At 45.8% G+C, this 25,895-nt stretch overlaps 1 protein-coding gene across 12 annotated transcripts in view; it reads left to right on the top strand.

Annotated features, from left to right (window-relative positions):
- Positions 1-25,895, top strand: part of foxn3 (forkhead box N3) — a 79,171-nt gene that overhangs the window by 36,232 nt on the left and 17,044 nt on the right. For all 12 annotated transcript variants that reach the window (XM_064323025.1, XM_064322976.1, XM_064322949.1 and 9 more), the window contains 2 exons: positions 8,163-8,299; positions 14,999-15,066. In XM_064323025.1, coding sequence (XP_064179095.1) covers positions 8,163-8,299; positions 14,999-15,066 — 205 coding nt within the window. The remainder of the gene's footprint in view (positions 1-8,162; positions 8,300-14,998; positions 15,067-25,895) is intronic.

The raw sequence follows: 25,895 nt of genomic DNA, 5'->3' as shown, positions 1-25,895 counted from the left end.
TATCTGACATGCCGAGGGAGACGGCTGTCCTTTGCTGCCTCCTGCCACACCGCAGTGCATTCTGGGCCCTGAAGAAAATTACCCACCCCCCATCCCGCCTCTTTTTCCCCGTTTGACCTGTTGTGGGTCAGCGCTTTTGTTTCTCAGATCACAGGCAAAACGATGTACTCTGTGACGTGCGTCTGTCAGCGTGAGAGCGAGCCCTGCCCGTCGATGTGCGTCTGGGGCAGATGTTGCGTTTCAGAGGGACAGATGTTGAGCTGTGTGGAGGAGCTATGGCACGCAAACCAGCCCCTCCCCCCCACACCCCCCCTCCTCGTCCCAGCGTCACTCCCCCCACTGCTTATCAGGGTTACTAGGGTTACGCTGCGACTCCCAAGGTCCCTGATAATAAGCGCTGACGCGGCAGTGGCTGTGATCAATAGCGGCCGCGTCCGAGCGCAGACTGGGCACGTCAGCAGCTTTCCGCTCGCGCCAAGAGCAACAAGAGCATCAAACTCACCAGAACCAGGTAGATTAGGTCTAATAAGGGATTCTCTCTGTTTATGCGTCCGGTGTTGTTTTCAAAACTGGGGAAGGACACGAGAAACTTGTTTTTAAGTGTGCTGTCTTATCTAAACTGCATTAGGTAAATAATGTTTTTTTGCTCATAGTTAGGATAATAAAGCAAGCAGTTAATCAGTTGATAAGTGCTGTGACTAAATCGATAGGTGGTTGTAGGTGAAGTTGGGAAAACGCACAGCTGTAATCTTATTTCCCTTTGATTTCTGGTCTCTGTGATGACTCATCCGAATTAATCCCATCTACAAAACCATTTTCTCTCGCTTTCATTTTTGGGGCATTGACTGACTGGTTGGGGGTGAGACTGGGGGTGGGGATGGGTGTTATGATTGGTATTTTTATGACGTCAGAGAATTGCGTAGGGAATTTTCAGCCTAGCTGGGCCAGGGTTGTTTGTTAGCTTCTCACCGACACAAAAAGACAATTAGTCTTAAGAACTAAAACAGACAATAGGAACTATTTGGATTGCTCAACTTTAGTTAGCTATTAGCGTTTTGTCCGAAAACCGGAGCACGAAATGTAGTGCAGCAGTCCTTTGCAGTAGCAGAGGAGCCGTCTGCACACTGTATCTTAAAGCAAGAAGTGAAGGACCAGGTAACGTGTGCTGCAGTGATGACTATTTCTAGTGCCTTTCGCCTGCTGAGACATAAATTGTTTTTCTGTGTTTGGGGACATTAGTGTCTAATGCCATCTGTTCAGGCTTGTATTTACTGTCCTTGATTTTGTGACACCTATCCCCAGCATACCAAATGGGAAGAGTGACCAAACCCCCTGTAATCCTGTGTATAATGCCTTAAGCCATTGAAATAAGAAAGAAAAGAAGTTCTGCATGTTTAAACTGTGAAAATGAAATGTAGGCTTCTGAGTGAGAAATGTGAGCAGTTGAATCGCTACCACATGTAGGCTAGTACCTTCTGGTCTCTCGCTGTACAGTAACAAAGTCTTCGGCAGTAGTTCTACAATGATACTGGCCGCTTTTTTTTATGAGAGAAGCTGAAATTACTTGGGTTTCTTGAGTCATAGCTTCAGTCTCTTTGTTTTATTTTTAACCTCTAGGACCAAAATTGACCCGGCTTTGCCTCAGTAAATGGTTTTTGTGGTCTCCTGTCAGACAGAACGGAATGTGTTTTTAACCAGTCAGAACAACAATGGCCCGAATGCAAGGCAAAACAATTCATGCAAATCACCAAAAACGCACAGCGATCCTGTTATGAGCTGAAACATATTGAACTGCTACCCATTTCACTAAATGCACATACACAGAGCTTGATTCACAGATGGGTTCAATTCCCCCCGTTAAATTTAGAACGTAAGATGGCCGTTTTCTGAAACGCGTAATCGGCATCGTTATAAACGAGGTTCTCGCTTCAGCGCAGACTCCAGCCCAAATCTCAGTTCCTCGCGTCTCTGCCTTATGCTGTCTTCACAGGGGACGCCATATTGCTTGTGAAAACCTCCACATGCTGAATCTGCTTAAGCATAAACAGTATGCGTGCCCGCCAAGAAAAGAAATGGCTTTCTGACCCAGTCTGCAGCTCTCAACACCAGTCCTCTGTCATCTAGACTTTTGTCCCCCCCCCATGGCTCCAGCCTTGACACCAGCCTCAGGCCCCACTGTGCCTTGGAAAACTTTGACTTTTTGGGGGTTGTTGAGGGGGGGAGGGTTTGGTGGAGGGGCTTGATTATGAAGACTGAATATGATTTTGTTCTCGTTTGCAGCATTGTTGTGGTATGGGTCCTCAGAAAAAGCTGTGGTCTTAGCAAAGTGATCTTTTGCTAGGATTAAAATAGCAATTATTTGACAAAGCTCTGAGATCTTGAAACAAATAATCTGCTGTAATCTTTCGAAGATCCACTGGGCCACCTGTGCCTCAATGGAAGTTGAGTCCATAACATACAACAGCAAGGCATTGTTTACTCATATTTTTTAGTGACCTCCAACACAAGCAGTAGCGTACGACCATGTTGTGGACGCTAAAGCGGCACTCTGAATGAACGGGGACCCTGGTTCCTCAGGGAATGTCGCTGCATGAGGTCCTGACAATGCCCCTCAGACAGTGCTCTTGTGTGGGGGCAGTCACTTCGATGGGCCTTGCAGGGTTCGAGAGGGGTGTCTTGAGCCGGGAGGCGTCTTCAGCACCATTAAATCTCCTGCGAGTCTTTGTCCCGCGGCCTCATTGTCCCGCCCGACCCCTCCGCCATTCACGCCCGCGCGCCGAATCAAGATGGAGGAGAGAGAAAAGGGCGGAGGGGAAGATGATGTGCTGTCCTATTTAGATGAAAAGCACGCAGCCCACCCGCTCGGTGGGTGCTCCTCTCTGCACAAGTCCCCCTTTGTGGTGGAGTGGAGCGGGGGGCAACCCCGGCGACCCCCACTCCGCGCTCCCAAAGCCTCAGACAGGGCTGAGTGGGGCCCGAGACTTTGGAGACGCTCCCATGGTGCTCCGCTGCAATCGCGGTAATGGAGTGAGGGCTCGGGGGGGGGGGGGGGGGGGCTTGGGGGCTCGGGGGGCCAAAGTGGCGGCCTGATCGTTAGCTCCTGAGTGCATCCCCTCCACGCGCCGCAAATGGGAAGGGGGCCCCTGTCCGTTCCCCCCGCAGCCCAGGCGCAGGCGAGGCCGTGCGCGCCGGGGGCCGCCGGGGGCCGCCGGGGGCCGCCGGGGCACCTGAACAAAGAGCCGTCGCGGCGGGAGAACCGGAGGGAAGGGCGCCGCGCCGTTAGCCGCTGAAGACTGTTGGGGTTTGGAGACTTTCGCCGCGGCTGGTCGCTCGCTCACGTTGACTTATCGGTCGTGAAACGGACACCGGTCGCTCTGCTGTGTGTCACCGCACGCCAAATAACAGGGAGCGGAGGGAACGAAGGACAAATGGAGCGGGCTGAATTATGTGAAACAGTTCGCATCGCAGACCGCTGACCTCAGGAATAAAATAAAAAAACGTGTGTGTTTCTGAAATGCAATGGCTAATTTCTTCAGAGTGAAGAAAAGAACATGATTAAGAAATTCAAACACAGGTACTCAACTCCACCGATGAGGCGACCAAAAATCCAGCTTTAGAGCGACTGTTTTCTGCCAATTCCATATTTCACAGATTTTTAAAGGAAGGCTTCATGCTGGGAGGGGAGGGGGGGGGAGAGGGAGAGACTCATAATAGCAGTCCTTTCATTTTGCATGGAAGTTGATGGGATTAACTGTATTGGTTGTGATGGAGTATTGCATCTTCAGAGACCCATGGTTCTTAGTGAGAATGAAAGATCCCTCTGCCAAGACTATCAAACAGCCTTTATATACTCTACTGTTGCCTGTTGCCTAGGAGACCAGTGTAATCCAAGTGTTCCCCCCCCCTTCCCCTTTTCCCTCTGATTGGAGACTCTATTGACTCCTGCCATTGAGCCGGCCTTCAGACCGACACGCCAGCTGTCAGGAGATGGGAATAAATCACCCAGAAAGTGCTCTAAACCCTATTGATTTTTCCTGATTACAGTACATTTGGAAATTTAGACCAGCAGGGTCACTTCTCTGGGAAGGAAATATGAATAATCCGATGCCACGGCCGTTAGTAATATCATACACTCCGGGGAATTCTCCTTGCCCTCTGCAGCTCATCAGTTGGGAAAACACACGCGTGCGTACACACACACACACACACACACACACACACACACGAACACATGCAAGCATGCACACAACACATAGGCTATATACCTAAGAAAAATAAAAAAATGTGGCTAGAGCAAGTCCTCTCCTCCATTTGGATTTTATTTATTTTTTTGTGTGACATATTTGTCATATTTTTTGTTTGACAGGATAAAAAATTGACATTTTGTTTTTATCCCTGACATGTTTCATTTTGCATCACCCAATAAACATATTTTCACCTAAACCTGTCAGAAGTTAATGACCCCCAGTGAAATTGGCTTTGAAATTCCCATCGCTACAGAAAGCTGTCAGAGGCTTCCAGTCGCCGATTTATGGCGTAGTAGTAATTAGAATTGATTGTCTTTGTTTAATCCAAACAATTTTCAAATATCCCCCAGAGATTCATATTCCTACACACGGTGGCATGTTCTGTGTTATGTGTAATAGTATATCAAACTGCCTCTGTTCCTGTCACTGAATTGATGCCCAAAACGCTTTTCTGAAAGCCAGTCAATACTCATTGTCATTTATTTTATTTATTGTATTTATTAATCTCCATCGCTTCGTTATTCGTATATTCGACTTAATGTTCCCTCTTTTCAGCTTAGGCTCGATGATCCAAGTCATGCCATTTAAGACCTGAATTCCATGATATATTTTAGGTCTTTTTCGCCCAAATAATTTCAGATATGGTTTTGAAATACCCTTGTCGGGGAAAGTTGACAAGTTAATTAGGGAATGTCACTTCATCTAAAAATAAATGCCCACATTGCTGTCACAGGAAATAGAATTCTTCTAAACGATCCAACAGACAGTACTTCACTGTTTTCCGGCGAAAATGTTCATGTTTACAGTTCTCGTTTTATAGGGGAATTTGGAATAAAGGTTTTTATCTTTTTATCTTTAGTGAGCTGATGTCATTTTATAAGAAACAAGGGAAACCATGCAGAGGGTCTGTGCTCCTGTGTGTGCTGTACTATTTCTGGTAGAGTATCCTTGGAGGGGTGCAGCTCTGTCATTATACAGGAGCATTAGGATGTATAGCCAATGAATGCAGAGAATCAGGTGGGCAAATGCAGCGGTTTGTTTCTCATTTGTCGTGTAACAGTGATGGATTTGCAGTCTCGCATGGACTGAGAGACTTTGAAGGCGCAATGAAGGTTTCATGCTACCTATTGAAGAGATACTGCTCTCCTATTGCTGGTGCTGCCATGACACAAATCAAAGCAAAGGGCATTTTACCTGTGAAAACACGCACGCACACACACAGATACACACACACAGACACTGACACACACACACACACATACGGTTCTAGTTTGTAAAATGAATTTGCTGGTACCTCGGGGAAAGTTTCTTTGAAAATGATAATAAATAAATAAAAGAATTTAAACAGAAACAGAGGAAATCAAACACAGGAAAAGTGGTTTTGAGGTCAATGTTTTCTTAGTTTTCCTGTAAAGAAATCCATGGCCAACATGATTCACAGAATACTAAACGGTAGGAACTCCATAGCTTTTGCAGTATGATCTTTTGGTGTGTGTTTTGTATTTATTTATATTTTATTATAGCATAGCCGTTTTGTACTTGAAAACCCCCTAATAAATAGCTATATATAATAGTCATCATTACTACTGTAATAATAAAAAGAACCATCATGGTTGAGTATTGTATGAATAGAGCCAGTGTAGCATGCTGTGCCAGTTCCTTCATGTTTGTAAAGGTAATTTTACTTTGATGAAAAGGCTTCAGCCTTGGTAAACCAAAACACTTATTTAGGGCGTGTCCTTCTGTTGATGAATTCCGAACTGTATTTTTAAAATAATGTAATGATCTATTATAATTTATTTTGTGTTAAAATAGGCACCTGTCTTTAATAGGGCAGCAGTGTACCATGACGGTTAGGGGCTGGGCTAGTAGTCACTCAAAGGTTGTGGCTTTTATTCTTCACTGGGGTGCTGCTGTTATAGTCTTGAGCAAGTTTCTTAACCCAAATTCCTGTAGTAAAACATATAGCTGTATAAATAGATTCTGTATCAAAAAATGTAATTTGTGGAAGTCAGTCTGGGTGTGAACATCTCGTAAATTCATTAAAGTCAATGAAATTGCAGTAAATAGCCTACTTATTATTGCCACAATGAGGATATTTGGCACAAATGTGTTTTCCTCTGCCATGCAGGAGTCCAGTTGTACACAGTACAGTTTTAAGGTGAACAAGCTTCATTGCTTTTTCATTTATTTCTTCCCAATAAAATCTATCTCGGCTAATCAGGAGGCCAAGGTGGGGCCGGTAGCAGGAAGTTCAGTTCTCTCTGTGCTGCTCCCTAGTAAATGAAGTAGAATCAGCTTTATCTTGCTGCCCATGCAAATCATTAACCCAGCCATTCAGTCTAATGGATGAATTGTGTTCCGCGATGTTTGGCGGGTCATTTCGAGTTTCTCTAATGTAGGCCGTGGCGTATCAGTGATAAAGGCTTTGTTCCGACACAGTGCATCTGAGGGTAGAAGATGCGACTGAGAAGTTTCCTAGCAACATGGTTGCTGCCTTCGACAACAAGCAAGCTCCTGATTAATAGAATTTACACTGTGTAGTCTCTGGAGGTGTGCATGTAAATACTGAAGATACCAGCAGCCGTTTTAGAAATAAGGGGAAAATGAATAATCAGGGACCCCTCTGTGAATGGGTCCTTTGAGTCTGGTATCAGGTAAAATTACAATTTACTGCGTTATTGTGCAGATGGCTTAAGTCCCCAAGCTGCAACTTTTTTTGAGTTAATTATGTTGTGTTCAATAGAAAAGGCAGATCACGCAATCACACAACAGAAGAAATAACTTAGCGATGCAAATGTGTCATCATTTTTATTCATGTTAAAGAGCAGTTTGAGTATTCTGTATGTGAACATACTATGAAGGCTATAACTATTCATACCTAACATAATCTCTCCTGAAAAACAGTTAAAGCACAAAAATGAGGGAAAACACAAAAGCGTGTACCTCAAGATTTTGTATTAACAAGGAGTTTTGTTGATTTGTTTTGGCTGTTAAGTATGATTTGAGGTCCAAATATTCCGTTAAATTCTCCTAGGGCTTGTGGTGCTTTTCTTAACGATATTGTTCTTAATCAGGATTCTATTTTCAAGTCGGTGTGACATTAAGCGTGTAAAATAGGACCCACTTAAACCATTTTTTTGCTGCATCCTGCTGAAATTTGGAAGCCGTTGCCTGGCCTAATAAATTTCTTGCGTTTGACACACTATTTGAATCTTCAGCCAGTGACAGTGGGAACAGGCAGACTCACCAGAGCAGCCGAGCTGGAAAAGACAAGGGCCTCCTGGTGCCTGCAGCTCATTCATGATTTATGTGCATTTTTATCTTTCTTTCAAGCAAGGATTTTAATTAAGAAAAGATGCTCATTTTTACAGTCACAGGTCTATTTTTGCATGCCAGTTGTTGACACTCACTGGGAGGGAAAGAGGGCAGTGATTTAAACTGGGTGTAGTAATGTGCTTTTTTGATTGAGCTTGCACAGAACTGGATTTTTTTGCTCTATGGATCTTGTATTTTACCCAGTTAACAGACTTTCTTACAAGCTATATTCAAGTCCCAAAAATGCAAGGTCTTTAATGTATTCGATTATATCGTATAAATGACAGTGGCAGAGCTGGCCTCCCCTTCTTAATTTAGACTTTCTAAGCTAACGGTGTATTATCTGACAGGTACTGTATGTGGGAGAAAAATAAAATAATCTGTTCAGAAGGAGGCCAATTTAAACTAGATTCATTGCTTTTTTTGTGTGGCGAAGCCTCTGAGGGGAGTGCTTTTAAAAGCTTGACGGCGCTGTGTTTTTAGACGCGGCGTCTTCGCCTCTCCGCTATTCCCTCCTTTTTTTGACAACGGCATGGCTGCTCTCTAACACTTTGTTGTTGCGTCTTTTTCCCTCTCCCTCTCTCTCTCCCTCCGCAGAGTATTGGGAAAGGCTCCTTGTGGTGCATAGACCCGGAATACAGACAGAATCTAATTCAAGCGTTGAAGAAGACACCTTATCATCCGTACTCCCAGGCGTTCACCACACCCCCCACTTCTCCTCAGGCATATCAAAGGTAAGCAAGAGATTCGCTGGAGATATTGATCCCTCCCTCCCTCCTTCGCGCTCGCGCTCGCTCTCGCCCTCGCCCTCGCCGGAGAGCGCCAGCGCCCGCCGTCCCGGCAGACTCGTCAGAGAGGAGCGCGGCGCTGGCTCGCCAGGCTCACCACTCCGGTTCATTTAATTCACATCCAGCTAACAGGTCCGCGCGCCGACTCAGTCAACTGTGTAAGACAGAATAATTGCTTTACTGTAAAACCTAAACTGGCATATCATTCTTAACAAAGGCTATGGAATAAATGGGAGGCCGGTTTCTCCGGCTGAAAAAAAAGGCAGCGATGGGTGTACTTAAAGAGGCTGAAATTAAATTGGACAGCCTCCGCAGCCCCAGGGTTTTGTGGGAGAAAAGAGCTGGAATACAGGTGCTGATCTGCGGGAGGGAGAGGGTGTCTGGGGGTGTGTTTGTTTGTCTTGTTGTTGCCTCATTTTTTTTTTTTTTTTTTTTTTTTTTTTTTGAGCTGTTCCAATTTTCTTTGGATTCAGCATTAAAATTACACAGCCAGCATATTGCTGCCTTGTTGATTCAAAATCCGAAGCTGCACCGCGAAACAAATTGACGCTGAATGAGGTCACCTAATCAACAACAAAAAAAAAAAGTTTCTCCCAAGACTTTACCCAAGATGCACCGGTGCGAGAAGCGAGATTGGCGCGGCGTCCTGAAATCTCTTATCCGAGCAGGAATGTGTTATTGCAGCCTTCCTGCCGTCGCCCCTCCCCCAAAATGTGGCCCAGATTGCTTCCATTCATTTTGAAAATGATGGATATCGCTTAACACTCGGCTTGTTTGGGTTTGAGGAAGCGGCGTTCGTGTCTGTGGGCGATTACGTCAGACCCGGTTTAGTGCTCTGACAGCTCTCTAATGGACCCTGCAGTGTCTAAAGACTATTAGCCAGCCATCAATAAGTGGTGTCCACGGTGGGCCTGGCTCAGTGCGGAGAGTGCTGCCAGCTGACGAAGGGATCGGGGAGGCCGCATCTCCCTGTCACTGCTCCACAAATCACATTTTCTCTTAAAAGTTTCAACCCTGTAGGATCTGTAAAAAGGTCTTTTTTATCTCCCCCCCCCCCCCCCCTCCCCGTGCAGAAAGATTGCAGTAAACACAATCCCACTTTCACGGCAGATCGTTCCAGTAATGTTGGGTTGTGTGATCTGACCCAGGGTAACAGGGGGTTTGTGTGTGTTTTACCCCTGGTTATGGCGGCGTAAGGGCCTGATTGAACGCCAGCGCGATGGGGGCTGGCTGCGGTCTCTGCGGAGAGCTCTTGGACGGGAGCGGCTCTCTCCACACAGGCACTCTCGGCGCTTCCTGTCCCCAAATCAGGCCAGATGGCAGAACGCTATGTGTCAGGACATAATAAAGTGTTTATCTGGCTACCGTGGCTTTAGGGGAGAAGGATACCTTTTTATAGCGCTGCTGAGTTTCTCACCGACGGAGCTGCGTTACAAGGCTCTATTCTTCATCATCACTTGACTGTTTGTGGGGTTGTTTTAGTTGAGGGTCATGGAACGGATTTTGTTTTCTGAAAAACTTGTGCATTGCTTGTGTCGTTTGCGCATGTGCAATTGTGCAGTGTATGCGATTGTGCTGTTGTTTGTGTACGCGTGTGTGTGTGTGTGTTTACACATGCGTGCTAATTTGCATGCGTGTACATGTGTTTGTTTTTGTGTAAGTGCTTGCTGTGAGTGTGCAGGCCCATATGTGTGAACATGCATGCATGTTTGTTTTGACATACATGTTTGCTGTGTGTGTGCCTGTGTGTGCCTGTGTGCGTGCACATGCTCTTTGTATTTGAGAGGGCTGCAGTGAGAGTGCGTGTGTCCAGGGGGTAGGCAGTTAAATCAGTTAAGCCATCCGCACCCCTGAATCGACAACATAATTGATGCATTTTAATGTCATATTTTGTTTTTGTCCCCGTGTGGGCAAATGAAACCTAAGCCTGCACAGAGCTCTGTGAGCCCAGCTGAAGAGAAGAAAAGCTTGGGGATCATTAGAGATGTTGTGTACCGGGCCAGGCCAGGCGCATTCCTTAACATGCCAGCAGTACCTCGTCTGAGCGAGATCAGGAAGAACAGCTGGGCTTAGGAGTTGACTGCTGCATGTTTGCCCTTGCGAGGTGATTAGCGTGATGGTCACCATGGCAACAGGAACGCCTCCATGGTAACACATAGCTGAGACAGGTGCAGTTGCATCACAAGGCTATTTGTTGCCTGGCAAAAGGACAGGCCATTAGCGCAGAGAAATACGCTATCACCCTGGCAACACGTAACTCTCCATGGCAACAGCAGATGGCTTGAAGCCTATTTTAGGATTTTTGTACCTGCTTTTGTCCATCTTCATAAAAATCCGTGGATGCGTGAATTATCGGAGATGACAACTGTAGGTCCGGTAGCTTTAGGAGATTAATTTTAAATGGGGCTCCATGAACTGAAAGAACAAAAAAAAGCTTTGAATGCAATAAGCCAGACCTCTTGCTCATCTTTAATAGGTATCTTTTCAGCCTTGTAAAATAAGTGGAATAACAAATCACATGTACAAGAGGGTAAAAATGCACTGGGATTTTTTTTTTTTCTTCTAATTTGTTTGTTCCCTGGGGCAAACAAATGGTTCGCGTTTGGCTCTGCTTTTTCAGTATCAGTCATTCCTCGCTCCCTGTCGGGATCTGTGCTCTTGTTTGCCTTCTCCACTTCCCACAGTAATAGAAAATTATAGGATCCTTCAGAGTGCGAGACACTGATTCTAATGGAAACAGCAATGGTAAATGATGATGTTTCCGCGTCGAACGTCGGACCCTGGCAGCCAATGAGCAAGCCGCTGCGGCTGCATATATTACGGGCAGGTTGTTACATTAAGCCTTTATCCTCAGATTGATAGGGGTCACGGCCTCAAGCCATTTGTTCTGTTTTGTTTTCAGAAAAATGTGAGTGGGAATAGACAAAAGGCAAGATTAAAAACATGCGGAGACCTTGAATCAATGATGAGCAGAACCTTGGAAAGACCGCCAGACGTTTTTTTCTTAATTATATTGTTAGTTTTGCATTCTTTAAACTGAAATGAGATGATGGTTTTCCACCCGGAATGAAAGGGTTATTTTGGGCCTGTTGAGTCGTGGACGTTTATGTTGGATGTTTTGGTTCTGATTTATTGTTCCTCGAAGTCTCTCCTCTGTGTCTTTGGAAGCCTGTCAAGACTAAGCAGCTCTGTCCCATAAAGAGCCATGGAAAATATTCCCTGTTGGCTTTCAGGAGCTGGATTCCCCACACAATTTAATTGTCAGCAACCTTCTTGTATGTGTGTGCACATTATGTGTGTGTGTGTGTGTATGTGTGTGTGTGCATCTGCATCGTGAGCTTCTGTTTGATTATGATGGATTTTTTAAATGAGTCCTTCCTGTGACTGTGTGTTTGTGATTGATTGTGAATGTCTGTTTGTCCGTCTCAGTTCTGTTCTTATGATTGCATATACTGTATGATACCTTCATTATACCTGAAGCTAGTCAAGGGCCGGTCACTGTGTGATACATTGCAACTAATCTGAGCACTATTTAAATGTTTAATTGTGTGCATTATTTAATAATAAATGGAGTATGTCTAATTTACAAAGGGTTGGAAAGCAAGCCTTCTGCCTGTAATTGCAAAATGGTACATCGGAGCTTACTGCCCAATTAAAGGCCAGATTTAGGTAAGTAAGCGTTTTGGTTTCTGGAATTTCCTTTTTCCAGCTGTGAGATTCAGGCCTCAAATTCCTTCCACTAATTGTGTGTGGTGTCTACAGCCCTCTGGTCGCAAGAATGGGTCCATTGTGAGCCATGAGTTTCAGGGGAAGGTGGCCTTGGACTTCGCCAGAACAAAGTGAAACGTGAAAAAGTGGCGCTGGAGAGCCAGGGCTGGCACCAATTAGTCTTTAGATTACTGAAAGAGGATTGTGATTTCAAGGGTAAAAGAGAAAGGAGTGGGCAAGAGGATTTGAAATGAGATTATAGAATCAAAAAAAGGGGCTCGCTTTTGTTGGGAAATTAATTCAGCAGTTACACTCAAGTTGGTGAGACAATCCGTTTTTCAGAAGTGGAGCGTTAGCATTACAAAACCCGCAGGACACGGAGCTAAGTACAAAAAAAAAAAAAAACCAGGGGCACGGGAACAGCCCGACTCCTGCCGGTGTCACATGTGTTTCCCATAAAAAAACAAGCGCGCAAGAATGCCTTCACTTCTGGCGTCCTGCGGTTCGGGCCGACGGCGAGGTTCTCCGGCGTGGCGCCGCGCGGCGGTTCTGGTGCCGGGGCGGACGCGGGGTCCGGGGCGAGCCCCCCGGAGGTTGTGAAGCGCTCGGCTTTCACGCGGGAGTCGCGTCTGATAAACAGGATTTCGCACAAACCGACATGCTCCCTTCCATTCCACAGGACCTGCTTCAGAGCCTTTCTGCTAGGGGTCTGCCTTTTTTCCCCCCTCCGTAGGGATTCTGGGAATACCATCAGGATGAGATATTTCCATTTTGCTGCCCCTGTAAAACTATGCATGCGGTAATGAGAATGTAATGGTGTCTGCAGTGCTGGGTGACTTTCTTAGGCCCCGGCTTTCTGTTATTAAACCCTTTGTTGACGGGCGGGTGCCCTTTGCAGGGATTCTCAGACTGGAAGCACAACCTCTAGTGATTTCATCGTACTTTTTTTTATAAACCATGCAAAATTGAAATGTCAGACCCATGGTCAAATGATTCAGCTTTAGTCAGTGTCTGATGGATTTGGTTTCCTGAGCTAAGAAGTGCGAGGGAGAAATAAAAAGTTGCGTTTGTATTTTTCAGGTCCTTGCTGCCGGTTTAAAAAAGGACTTGGGTATTCTATCACAAGCATGCAGTGTCCATGGCAACGCATACCGCCAGTGTAATCTGATGCAAAGCATATGTGCGCGTGGAATATAAACAGACGTCTGGCCCGCCAAATGGCTACTGAGAGTGCTTGTGGTGTAGTGGTGAACTCAGCACCACTGGGAGCACAGTCTTTCCTCCTCAGGCTTGAACAAACAGCACACTTTCTATTTCAGGCGGAAAACGGGGGCCATACAGACTGCCCATAGTCTGATAACACTCTATTGCCACAGTGCTTCTTTTATTGGTTTCTAAAGCACTTAATTTAGTCATTGTACTTTAAAACCATGTATATATTGCCTTTGTAGCAATGCTGTTTATTTTCTGATGCAAGCTGCCATGTATTTAATGTGAGTTATAGTACAGTATGTACTCTTACTCTGTAATATTGGTATACGTTTCCCATCTGAACACCTTTTGAGTCATGAAAAGGGGGAAAGTTAGGTGTTGTTTCGGTTGCTAGGAAACCAGTATGGTAATGAAGATGTTACTCTCAACTCGATCTCCCGGCAGAATTGGCTGAAGCACATTTGAAACACTTCCCACTATGATCAGGGTCGAAATCTGGAGGAATGCTATAATTTAAAGCATCCTTTAGAGAAATTAGGCCCCTTGTTTGGCAGACTTCCTGGTAAGTCTCCAGAAATGTTGTCAGAATCTCGTCTCTCGTCATCTCCGTAGAAAGGGGGTTATCGTGAGATGGCGGCGCTGGTTCCTGTTGGCGCGATTAAGGTGTCCGTGGAACACGGAAGTGTCCTCTCTCTCTCCGCTGCGGCGCGTTTATGGCAATTCGAGTGCGTTCCTGAGCCGGGAAGCACTCCGCAACGTGAAGGATCGCGGCTTCGTGTGCCGCAGAGACGAATACGCTCAAAGCCCCGTGCCTTTGCCTTCCGCTTGTTCTAATTGTCAATTAGTTAATATACTCTAAGACGATTAAGAGGAGAGCATCGCGGAGCGAACGTCTCGCAGTGTTATCTAATGGCAGCGTCTGCTGGAGCTGGAAGCCTGGCAGCCTGAATGAAGATCAGACGCGAGCCTGATTAAATTTGTATACTACTCTTTCCGCCATTTAAAAGACCGAGCCGTCTACTCAGAAATGCATTTGTCTTCGGCAAAGAGGCCGATACCTCAATCCCAGCTCTTACCTACACGGGAGAGAGATATGGAAAGGGGGGGGGGGCTCAAATTGTGGTCCCCTGTCAGAGATAAAGGCATTAAGTGACACGTTAACCCTTTTAGGTCTTATCTTCCAGGGAGATCGCCCTGTTTTTCTGCCCCCGTTCAAGAAGGGAGTGGGGGGGGTGTGGTTGTGTTGGGAAGCAGTGGCGTGATGCTTTTTTAACGCGTACTTCTAAACGTACACGGGGAGCCAGAGCCCTGAATTCCAGGAAAATTGCACTTGTTGGAAATCTGCACCTGAATACAATTATAATGTAGTAAGGGGCTGAGTCCTGAATATGTTTATTTCTTTCAAGTCCACAGCTGGAAAATAATCAGGGCCAATTCAGTGAGTAATCTGCTTGGAAGGAAGTCCTGTTCCTCAGTTTCAGAAAGGACTGCTGCAAAGGGGGGTGCTGTTATTACTGTGTGTTCGGAGGTAATGGCTATAATACATGGTGGTTCTGAAATATTTGATCTTATAATAGCTAGCCTTTGGTCGCTCGAAAACTTTAGGTAATTCGATCATGTTACTGGAGGCAGGGGGTTGGATTGAATGAAATTGCCAGATGACCATTTTCTCCCTTTCTCTGCTTTTCTTCCTCCCTCCTTCCCCCTCTCTCTTTCTCTATTCAGCTTGTCCAGTCCTCCTCTTTGGCCAGGGAGTCCCTACTTCAGAAAAAATGGAGGAGTCCTCTTACAAGGTACTGTAATAATCTTTACCACAGTAAGGTGCTGTTTGGGCAGGTCTGCGCTGTGCTCACACTCGCGGGTTCCTGTTCTGGAACAGGTCCTTATTTTTGGTTCATTTCAAAGCTGCTAAAAGAGGAGATCTTGGGTTATTTGCATATGCTCTTCAGATAAGCCTTTTTCCTCCTAACAAAAGCAGTGTATTCCAGCACCTGGCGAGATCATAAAAGAATTAGCGGAGTGGGTGTATTTTATATTTGTACTGGTTTAAAAAGACGTGCTCCAAATCTGAAGCAGTTTTCTTTTCTTCTATTCAACACTGATTTTGGATTCTGGCAATGTCGCCCAGTTTGTGTTCCCTCTCGGTCCTACTGTAATCCAGCGGAATTTCTTTTCTTTTCAGTCAATTCAGACATATCAGGAGGCATTCAGGAAGGGGCTTATATATAAATCACTATTGTTCAATTGTCACTTGACCTGTTCATCGGTATTCTAGACTTCAATACAGAAAGGAGAACTTAATATCCGTACTGTGGAAGAAATGAAAAAGTAAAGTGGAAAATTTGTGGTATTTTCCTTTTCTGAGTGTAAAGCTTCTGTTCTAAAGACAGAAATTAGAGCCTTTTAGGGGAATATCCACTGATTTACACAAACAAGAGAGGCACATACTTTTTACTGAGTATTTTACTTAGGGGGGTGGGGGGGAATCCAGTGTGCAAGGAATATTTTAGGAAAGACTAAATTATAAACGGTCTTGTAAGATGGCTCCAACTAGTGTATATGTGACTGTTATAGAAACACACTTAATAAAGCATACCATGCTGTAAGTCATTATTAGCAAAAAATAAGACTTGAAAACAATATAAAAGCTAAGTATGTACAGTTATAGCAAGTGTATAAAACTATTGTTTGGAAAGGCCCATAGCATTTCTGCTGATTTATTAAACATTTAAAAATGTATAGCTTCAAAATAATTTGTTCATGAACGGCTCCCTTTTATATAACAATATTTCTTTTGTACATAATATTGTGTTCCTTGGCATATAAAGAGACTTAAACTGACAGTCCTGAAATTAATCAAATCTAGTGCCTGAAATTACTCCAGTCTGGTTCTGTAGTGCAATCCGCTGATTCAGCCTTCTATTCCACCTCAGACCAATTGCTTAATCTGCTTAATCTCCCATGTTTCATCTCCCTTGGCTGAGAGGTCTGTTCAGTTTCCAGTACTCACTTGTACTTAAGCCTGCTATCAGTATTCTGTCCTGTTCTTTCTACACCGGCGTTCATTAGAAAATCGTACATCGCCATCCCAATGGCTGTTCCCTCAGCCCTTTCCCTAGCAGCGAACTATTTATTATGCGCGGTCCTGAGGCTCGGAGTTTGGAGGGATTCCGGAGTTTGCGTCGGATAAATGTCAGCCCATTTTTCTACAAAGGTGGCGTCGTTAAACTGAGGCCGTTTTTCAAAAGAGGGTGGTGCCGTTATAGAGAGCATCGAGTAGCTGCCTAGCACCTCGGGCACAGACGCCGTCGATGCCGTTTCGAGATATCATCCAACCTAACAGCTTATGTCAAAATTGGCGAGAGGCGAGGCGATGGTGGAAATAATTAATCAAATTCAGTTCCAGCTCATCTTGCACCTGTTGTGTAAAAGATGGAGGAGAGAGGAGATGGGAAATTCTGGTAGACAATATGTCTGACGCGAAATGCAATTGCACCTACATGCGGTATGTGTAACTCCATATGCATCGCACCTCTCCGAGCCAGCCAGCCCGCCAGCCATCCCCAGCGCTATCCTGATTGCCTCTTGGGTCCGGCAGGGAGGGAATTGTTCCTCTCTCTCTCTCTCTCTCTCTCTCTCTCTCTCTCTCTCTCTCTCTCTCTCTCTCTCTCTCTCTCTCTCCTCCTCTCCTCCTCTCTCTCTCTCTCTCTCTCTCTCTCACCCTCCCTCCCTCTACGAGTGTGGCAACTGTTAAATTGACATTCATTCCCAATCACAGTGCTTTTTGAGTACAGTCAATGCAATAAAGCCCTAAGTGGAGAGGGGGTAAATAGGTACATAAAGCCGTGTGAGCGTACCCTCTTTTGTTCCGTGCCTGGTCTAATGACCTGGGTGCTGTGCTGGAGAGGGCACTGATGAGGCTTCCTCCTCCATTAGCGCGGTTTCCTGAAAGCTGGACCTGCCTGGAACAGAGATCCTCCGGATCTCGCAGCCTTCCGCGCTACACTTCCTCAGCTGGAACAGCGCGCCACTTACCTGCCAGACGTTTCCACGGCAGCAGCTGCCTGCGAGGTTAACATAGGACAATGACATGGTTGTCATTTCTCTGAAAGGTTTTTATTAGCATTGAGCATGTTGGCTATGTCTAATTAGCTGAGACGTGAAGCGATGCTTTCCTGTTGTTTTTTCCTGCGGTACATCACTATGGCTACATTGGATATTTTTGTTGCCCAATTTATAGGAGCACAGTACAGTTAAGCTAAGTGTGATTGGAAGGCGTTTGTTGATGACTGTAATGAGTTGCTCTGAAAGTAACTAGTAATGTCAATCCACCTGACAGGTGCAATTTCTACAAACTATTTTGTGAGCTACGGTAGCTATAGAAGCTATCAGGCTAGCTAGTGACAATTATTATGTTGGTTTACAAGCATCATGTAGGAATATGAAAGGTGTATGAAATTTTAGCGAGCGTGTTACAAGGTGAGATGACTGACCCTTTGCTCTGGCCAGGGGTGATTTCTTGATACGGCTAGTTAGCTGGCTACATTGTTTCCCACTGGTACTGATACTGGTAATTCATTTACAGACTCAACAAAAGGACTACCTTTATGTGAAAATGGCACTGTTTATGTGTGTGCAATTACTATGTCTAAGCTTGGAAAACATGCTTACAGGCATCAGTTTAGGAGCAGGTACTGCACAGGTTCACAAATTAATAGGATTTTATTATGCAGGGTTTGTAATGTAATCTAGTTCATAATCTGCCTATTCTGCATTCTAATCTTGGTTTATATGTATCTATACTGTCACCAAACGGGCCACAATCACAGTTTCAGAAGCATATATATATATATATATATATATATACTCTGAAACTATGATTGCTCTGAAACTATGATTTTGGCCCCTTTGATGACAGTTTATGGTTTATTCATTTTTACCCTGTACATGTCAGGAGAATGTCTGCCTTTGCTGTCTGATTATGAACCAGTTCACAACTTTAAAAGTATCTTCCCTGTTATATTGCCTACACGTTTTCATGCATGAATTTGCTTCAATATTTATAATACCAGATATAGCACAATAAAAATAAAAAAGCATACTGTGTGTTAATATGGTACATTCAATTGTGCACATGAAATATAGCATTTGAAGTTTAATGTCACTTGGTCAAAAGTAAAGTTTAAATAATGGATCGATGTGCAGTACCAGGAACACACACTGGGGAGTTTATTGTAACAGGCGTGATAAATTTTGGTACACCTAGCCCAGTCTAGCTGATTATTATATGGAGGATTGCTGCTGGGAAAGAACAAGTGCTTACATGTTAGTTTTAACTATGTGCCTCATCTGAAAATCTATCAAGACAAGCAGAGGAGCTGTAAATCACGTGACCCTAACTGGTATGTGGAACATTTTGTTCTATTTAGCATGGCTGTTTTAGCATCTGCAAGAACCGGTTTATCTTCTCATCACTTATCAACAGTTTTTTTAGTTGACCAATATAACTGTTGAGACAAGACCTTGTTGGCCAGAGTCATGGGTTGCTTTTTTTTTTTTTTTTTGCTATACTGACTCATCACTTTCTGTGGACTGGGTTGAAGATGGAACCAGAGATGAGAGAGGAATTGCTGGGCCTGGGTTGTGAAGCTTACTGGGTCATTAATCTCACAAAGAGCCCGCATGCTTCTGCCCAAAGACAATAAAGATTCAGCTGGCTGTTTGCACAGTCTTTTTGGGGAATTTATCGCTAAGATGCACATAAGTTCAGATCCCATTTTTGTAAGAATGTGGATCACAATACTGTTCACAGATAAACGAAGTTAAATCCACACCATTATAGTCGTGGAAGGAAGCAGGATTAGAGATAACCGACCACAGCTTGACTGTTCTGTTTAATCACTTGGTTTTTTTTTATTTTTTTTTTTAGAAAATGCTGGAACATAGAGGAAGGGAAGGGTGGGGATATGGGCGGCAGAGGGAAAAGCACTTTTTAAATTTTTGGTAAATACAGCAGATCAAGATGTTTAATCTCAGGGCTAAAAGAATATAAATCTTCTTGTGCAGTTGCATTTAGAGTTGGCTGGCAGTGAATAGACTTTTGGAGGTGTCCCTCCCACGTCTTGCGCTGGCTTGGCCGCCCCCCCACCGCGACGGGCTCCCACCGTTCACATGCCACTCAGCGGCTCTGCTTTCCTGACATTTTGTGGGGAGCACAAAGAGGGCACCCCACCTCACGGCCTCAGCGATGCACAGACAGGGCAGACCACCTGCCTCCGCTCTCACACTCCGGCACGCCTCTGAGCTGCGCCGCGTTCCCCTGGTAACGCATACTGTATTTAAGCTGCAGTCAGTCGGGTTTCAGACCTGGAACGTGGCCTAGCTCGTTCTCCGTACTACAGTGCAGTAAAACGCATTGACTAATGCTTCGGTCCTTGACAGGTTGCTAACAGCCATGTTCTGGGCCATGGATTTAAATTAGCCAGGTCTTTGTTTAGAGACCTCTGTTCAATTTTTCCCCTGTGTTTCACCGAGTTGATTGATCTTTCCTCATACAGGGGTGAAAAGCGGCTGACCAGATATAGCTAGTTAGCTAGCGGTCGCTCCTTTTGCAATTGAGCCTCACGGCACTGGTCTCTTGGCTGTTCCCTGAATTTGTCTCTCTCTGCAGACTGTTACACATCACCTTAACCATGTCTCTTTAAATGCGAAAGGGACGCGAGTCCCAGGAAAGCAGCGATCTTAGCACCAGGGAGATTTTCACAGAGGGACTTCGACAAGCAGCGACTTGATCCGATCCAGCCCGGGCTTCAGGAGAAGAATGCCTGCGTAATTGGCAGTTTGTGCCATGTTTTGTAAACTCTTCTGCGGCTGCGAGATTATCCACAGCATGGGGAGGTGGCGGGGCAGCTGGAGCACCTGTATCGGGTAACTGCAGCCAGCGCGTGTGGGAGGGACATCTGCTCAGAGCGGCGACACAAACAGCCACAAATCCCATGCCAGTCCTCGCCACTGAGATCGTTAACCCGGTGTGTCTGAACAAAGAGATGTCACCTACAGCACGCGCTGCTTGTCAAGTTCCAGTTTCTTCACAAGTGACCCACATAGCCTTTTTTTGTGTTCTATGTTTGAAAGTAAAAGTGTAAGGTTACGTTCGGTTTGGCAATTAAGTCGCATATTTCTGTGGAAGTAGATCAAGTCCACATTCTGTTTTAGAGGTAAGGAGTGGAGCTGGGGCTGAGTACATACATCACTGTGCAGAGAGTCTGACATTTTGGAACTAAATGAGCTGTAACAAAAGTAGCCATGGCTTCGAGGACAGAAGAGCAGAATTATTGTGCAGAATTTGCAAACCTGTACAACTGATTCTGTGCGCCATTTCACTTTGAAAGCAAAAAACGAATTGTGTTGTGAATGAGCACTCGTGGGCCCTCTTGGCTCATTGGTGGAGGAGTCGTAATGGGGGGGGGGGGAGGAGGAGAGGAGGTGGGTGGATTACCGTGCGTGTTGCAGGGGCACTTGAGCGGAACACTTAAAGTGCTGTTCAGATGACAGGATTTACTCTGGATTGTCTGCAGGAGTGACAGACAAATGAGCAGTTTATTATTTACTGCATAGGCAGCCGCGGCACATCGGCAGAGCTGGGCCTGTGCCCTGCACCCGGCTGGGCTTTGCCTGGTCCTCTCCTACACAGTCTCACTGCTTTAACGGCCGAGCCCCCGGCCTCCTCAACAGGCATGTTCTGCAGCTGGCTGGCCGTGATCGAGCCAGTTCAGTTATTTCACGCGGCGTCGTAACTTAGTCCTGAAACAAAAGCTATGAAATTAGCAAGGCGGCAGAATTTGAAATAGGGAAGCAGATGTTTTCATGAAATGAGTTGCTGAGGAACTGATATTTCAGTTCAGAGATCGAAGTTTTTGGCTTTCTTTTTTCCCCCCTGGCTTTGCGTGTGTGGGAACCCCTCTGCCTCCACCGTTACCCTTTGTGTGGTTTGAGTTCCCTCAAGTGCGGTGAAAGTCGACCGCAGCTCGGTGTCCGCGGCCAGCCCGAGACTAAAGAGCGAAGGAGCCCCCGCCAGGTAGAATAGGAAACAAAAGCAATTTTAATCAGGGATTACTTTGGAGAGGTGCCTCTCCAGACCCGCGCATAATGAAATGCATTATAATGTGATAAACTGCTTTTTTTTCTGAATCGGCTGCTGACAAAAAGCACCTTTCTTTTCTGGAAGCCGGTTATTTTGGGATTTTTCGAAGCACTCTTGACATTTCTGTGCAAAGCGATCTAAATCACCCCCTCTTTCTTTTTCGGTTATTTTTTTTCTCTACTTGTTGAGCTTCGTAACTTCAGTTCAAAGGCTAGGGGAAAAAGCCCGCGCGTCGCCGAGAATGATTTGGGGGCACGAGCGCTTCGTCTCGGATTTAATCAGACGGCGGGGGGATTTAAACAAACTGCGCTGTCGGCGCACTGGCACTCTCCGGTGCAGGAGTGCCGGATGAATGACACCGGCTAATTAGTGGATGATGTGGGTTTCTGTGGCCCTGGTCAGAGTGGGGGCCTGGGCAGAGCCGGAGAGGGTGCTCAATTATCTCATTCCGCTTAATTGTTGTAAGATTTCCGCTGGAGCCGAGTGATCCTCGACAGGAAGAATTAGCGCCGGCTGCCTCAATTGCCGTCTTGATCCCGCGCGCGGCGCTTCGCGTTCGCGGAACGGCGCGGAGAGTGGAGCGCTGCGGGAGATTTTGGAGGACTGCGTGCGTGCGTGCGTGCGTGCGTGCGAGCGAGCGTGCGAGCGAGCGTGCGAATGTTAAATTCCACCTCTGTCTTTGCAGAACTTTGCCTGCTTTGAATTCATTTGCTTAGAGCTGACCAAACGAACTTGCCCAAGTATGAATATATGTTACGTGCCTGATGGTAAATCTAACCCAGAGGCCTATAGACCTGTTCCTGATGTAATATTATACGGGTCTCCATGTAGTAATTGATTTTTCAATACATCAGAGTCGCATAGAAAGTCGGTCAGTAGCAACTGATTCCAGAACTGGTTTATTGATTGTTAGCAGACACATAATATCATATCATCCTCTGCCTGAGAGGTCAGACAGCTCTGGTACCAAGGAGAACCGAGTGTAGGAACCCTATAATGGTGCTCTCACTCCATCTTCCCCCAAGAGAAGGGAAAGTTGTCCATAGTGTCCTACATGTGAACAGAAAAGAGTGATAGAGCATCTCCTTGTCCTGTTCCCTGTCTCAGTGTTTAACCTCACCCTGCTGTCTGTTCTTGAACTCCATCACAGATCAGAAAAGCCTTTAAACGCGTGCCTCTCCTGCATCTATTGAATCATTCAGCACCAATTTGAGCGGGAAGCGTCAGAGCAAAACTCTTCCTCTTCCGCGGTTCACGCTTATGTGGGAAATGCATTTTCATTCCCCCTCTTTCTCTCATTTCGGTGTCCATAATTTAAAAAGGAGCGTGGTGAAACAAAACAAAGCGCTTTGGAGCATTTGGAGTGAAATGGCTACACACCCTGCAGTGGAAAACGGGGAAATGATATATTATACTTGCTGATCCGGGGGAAGATGCCCTGGATGGCTGAGGTGCGTTTGGATAAATTGCAGGGGACCAGTGATGCAGCATAGCGTGCTGCTTTATAACGCACCCAGAGTCCTCCTCGGTGGCATGGTGGTGCAGTGGGTACTGTCCTGGGCCTGGGCCTGGGCCTGGGCCTTTCTGTGTGGGGTTTGCATGTTCTCCCCGTGTCCCCGCGGGTTTCCTCCAGGTACCCCGGTTTCCTCCCACAGTCCAAAGACATGCAGGTTAGGTTGATTGGAGATTGTAAATTGCCCGTAGGTATGAGTGTGTGAGTGAATGGTGTGTGTGCCCTGTGATAGATTGGAGGCCTGTCCAGGGTGTATCCCTGCCTCTCGCCCAGTGCACGCTGGGATAGGTTCCAGCACCTCTCGCGACCCTGCCAAGGATAAGTGGGTATAGATAATGGATGTTTTCCAAAATGCATTAAGAGGAATATCCAGAGAACATAGACTACTGCTCTCCCCCATTGTATTTTTGTGCTTACTTTAAACACTCTCACTCTTTTGCTGTGTTGCTGTGATATTCCTATTGATAGAAAAAGCCCCTAATCTAACTGGGTTATTGCTGTTCCCCAAACACATGTCTGCTGGGGTGTTGGGGGCACTGATATTTTGTTGACATTGATGTTCTTCTTAAGAGATTATATTGGTCTGCTGCCACATTTTCCACAGCCGGTCTCACAATGTGCAGCTTTTAAGAATGCCCTTCCCTGCCGTGCTTGAAGAGTAGTCACCAGTGTCCTAATCCCACAATTAGAAATTCAAGAGATTAGTCTCTCTAAAAAGGGCTTGAAGAATTGAGCCCAGATTCTGGAAGGGTTTCCGTGACGCTTCGGAGTCCTTTTTTTTTTCTTGGTGCACGGAGAGCGTTTATAACGGGACGGCGTCGTTCCGCGCGTTGCAGTCATCCCCCCCCCCCCCCCCATTTTCATCCCGCTTTTGTTCCACGAGAGTTGGATTACCGACTGATTCGACGAAAGCAGGTGCGCTTCAGATACCCCTGCTTTGCCTTCGCCGCGCCGCCCTTAACCAATCACCGAGTCTTTTAAGTTTATCGATCGCCTCGGCCGGTCGCGTCCGGCCCGGAGCGTTTTTAAGAGGCGGTTATCAAATTACACGGGCAGCGCACTCCTTGTCAAACACCGAGAGCCCTCTGTCAGACCTCCTCGGCCAGAACGCGGTGAATCATCAGTAAGTAAAAGAAGGGAGAGGGGAGCGGGGACGGTTGCTAAGCAGACCCACTGACGGGGGCGACCGGCGAGCGCCAGCCTGAGCTCGGTCTCCGTCTCAAAGTTTGACAGAGAGCTCATTTCGCGAGCTGAAATTTCACAGCCGACGAAGGGACTACGGTGGGAGGTCTTTCCGACGCTCCCTATTAGCAGCCATGTGAGTGAATTCTGAGAGATGAAATGAACTAGCTGCGTCTGAGTAATGACAGTCACCCCGGTTTTCTAAGGACAGATTACAGAGCTGTAATTTACTAAAAAAAAAAAAAAAAAAAACATTTTCTCCTCTTTCCATTTTTTTTTCTTCCCCCAGTGCTTTGGAGTTACAGTATGAGTCAGTTATATGACTAAGAAGTCACATTGAATTGCAGTGTCTCTGTCCATGCCCCCGGCTCCCCTGTGTCATTGACATGGGTGTTTTGCAGCTGCTGTGGTCCCCACTCATGTTTAGAAAAGTCTATAGGAATCATTATACTGCTTATGCAGCCTATTAAAACCACCTTTCTCTCTCCCTCTCTCCCTCTGTCTATATATAAACTCAGTGCCCACTTCGTAAGTAACACCTTTATCGTACTGAGTAAGAAGCTCCCTTTTGCCTCCAGAACAGCTTGGATCTGGCATGGCATGGATTCAACAAGGTTCTGGAAGTAGCCTATTCCTTAGGGATTTTGGTCCTTGCTGACTCGATAGCATCATGCAGTGAACCTGCAGTTTTTTTGGCCTCGCGTTCGTGCTGCAAACCTCCCGTTTCTTCCAGCTCATCCCTAAGGTGCTCTGTTGGATTTAGATCTGGGGACTGTGCAAGCTATTGGAGTAAACAGCAGTCACTGTCCTGTTCGTAGAAGTAGACGCATGCTTTGTGACATGGTGCATTATCCTGCTGGAAGTTTCCATTTGAAAAAGGGTGGACTTTGGCCATAAAGGGATGCACATGGTGACCAGCAATACTTCTGTATGCTGTGGTATTCAAATAATGCTTGGTATTAAGGGGCTTAATGTGTGGCACGAAAACCCACACCTTTACACCACCACAAGCAGCCTGAACTGACACACCATGGATTCTTGCCGTTTATGCCAAATTCTGACCATGCCATGTGCATGTTGCGGCAGGAATTGAGATTAATCAGACCAGGAAACGTTTCAACCTTCAGTCATCCAGTTTTGGTGATCGCATGCCCAGTGTAGCTTCATCCTCCTGTACTTTACTGACAGGAATGGACTGTTGTAAACTGCTGTTATTTGAGAATTTTGTGGCCTTTCTGTTAGCTTGAACAAGTCTGCCCATTCTCCTCAGACATTTCTCATTAAAAGGTGTTCTTGTCCACAGAACTGCTGTTCACTGGATGTTTTTTGTTTATTGCACCATTCTTTGTAAACTCTAGAGACTGTGGTGTGTAAAAATCTCAGGAGGGCGGCAGTTTCTGAGATGCTCGAATCTCAGAAATATATTTGGTCAAACAACTACTAGGCTAAATCACTTCCCCATGTCTGCATGCTTTATATGTTGAGTTTCAGTCATGTGATTTGATGTTTGGAGGAGCAGACTATGCGTGTTAACGAGCAGGTGTGCCCAATAAATTGGCTACTCTGTGTGTGTGTGTGTGTGTGTGTGTGTGCGTGTTCATACTCACGCAAAATAAGGGGCAGTTTTTTTTATGACCTTCAAGTAATTGACCCCCCACATTCAGATATTTTCTGAAGGCTCTAGGGCTGCAGTTCTCTTTGAAGTTACGCACGCCATATTTCATCAGTCCACCACTGTCCGGAATATATAGATGCAGCCTCCCAAGCGTTATTTAATCTCTCTC

Source organism: Anguilla rostrata, chromosome 1 (genome assembly GCF_018555375.3).
Source record: "Anguilla rostrata isolate EN2019 chromosome 1, ASM1855537v3, whole genome shotgun sequence".
Lineage (NCBI taxonomy): Eukaryota > Metazoa > Chordata > Actinopteri > Anguilliformes > Anguillidae > Anguilla > Anguilla rostrata.
This window is presented reverse-complemented; position numbering and strand designations above follow the sequence as displayed.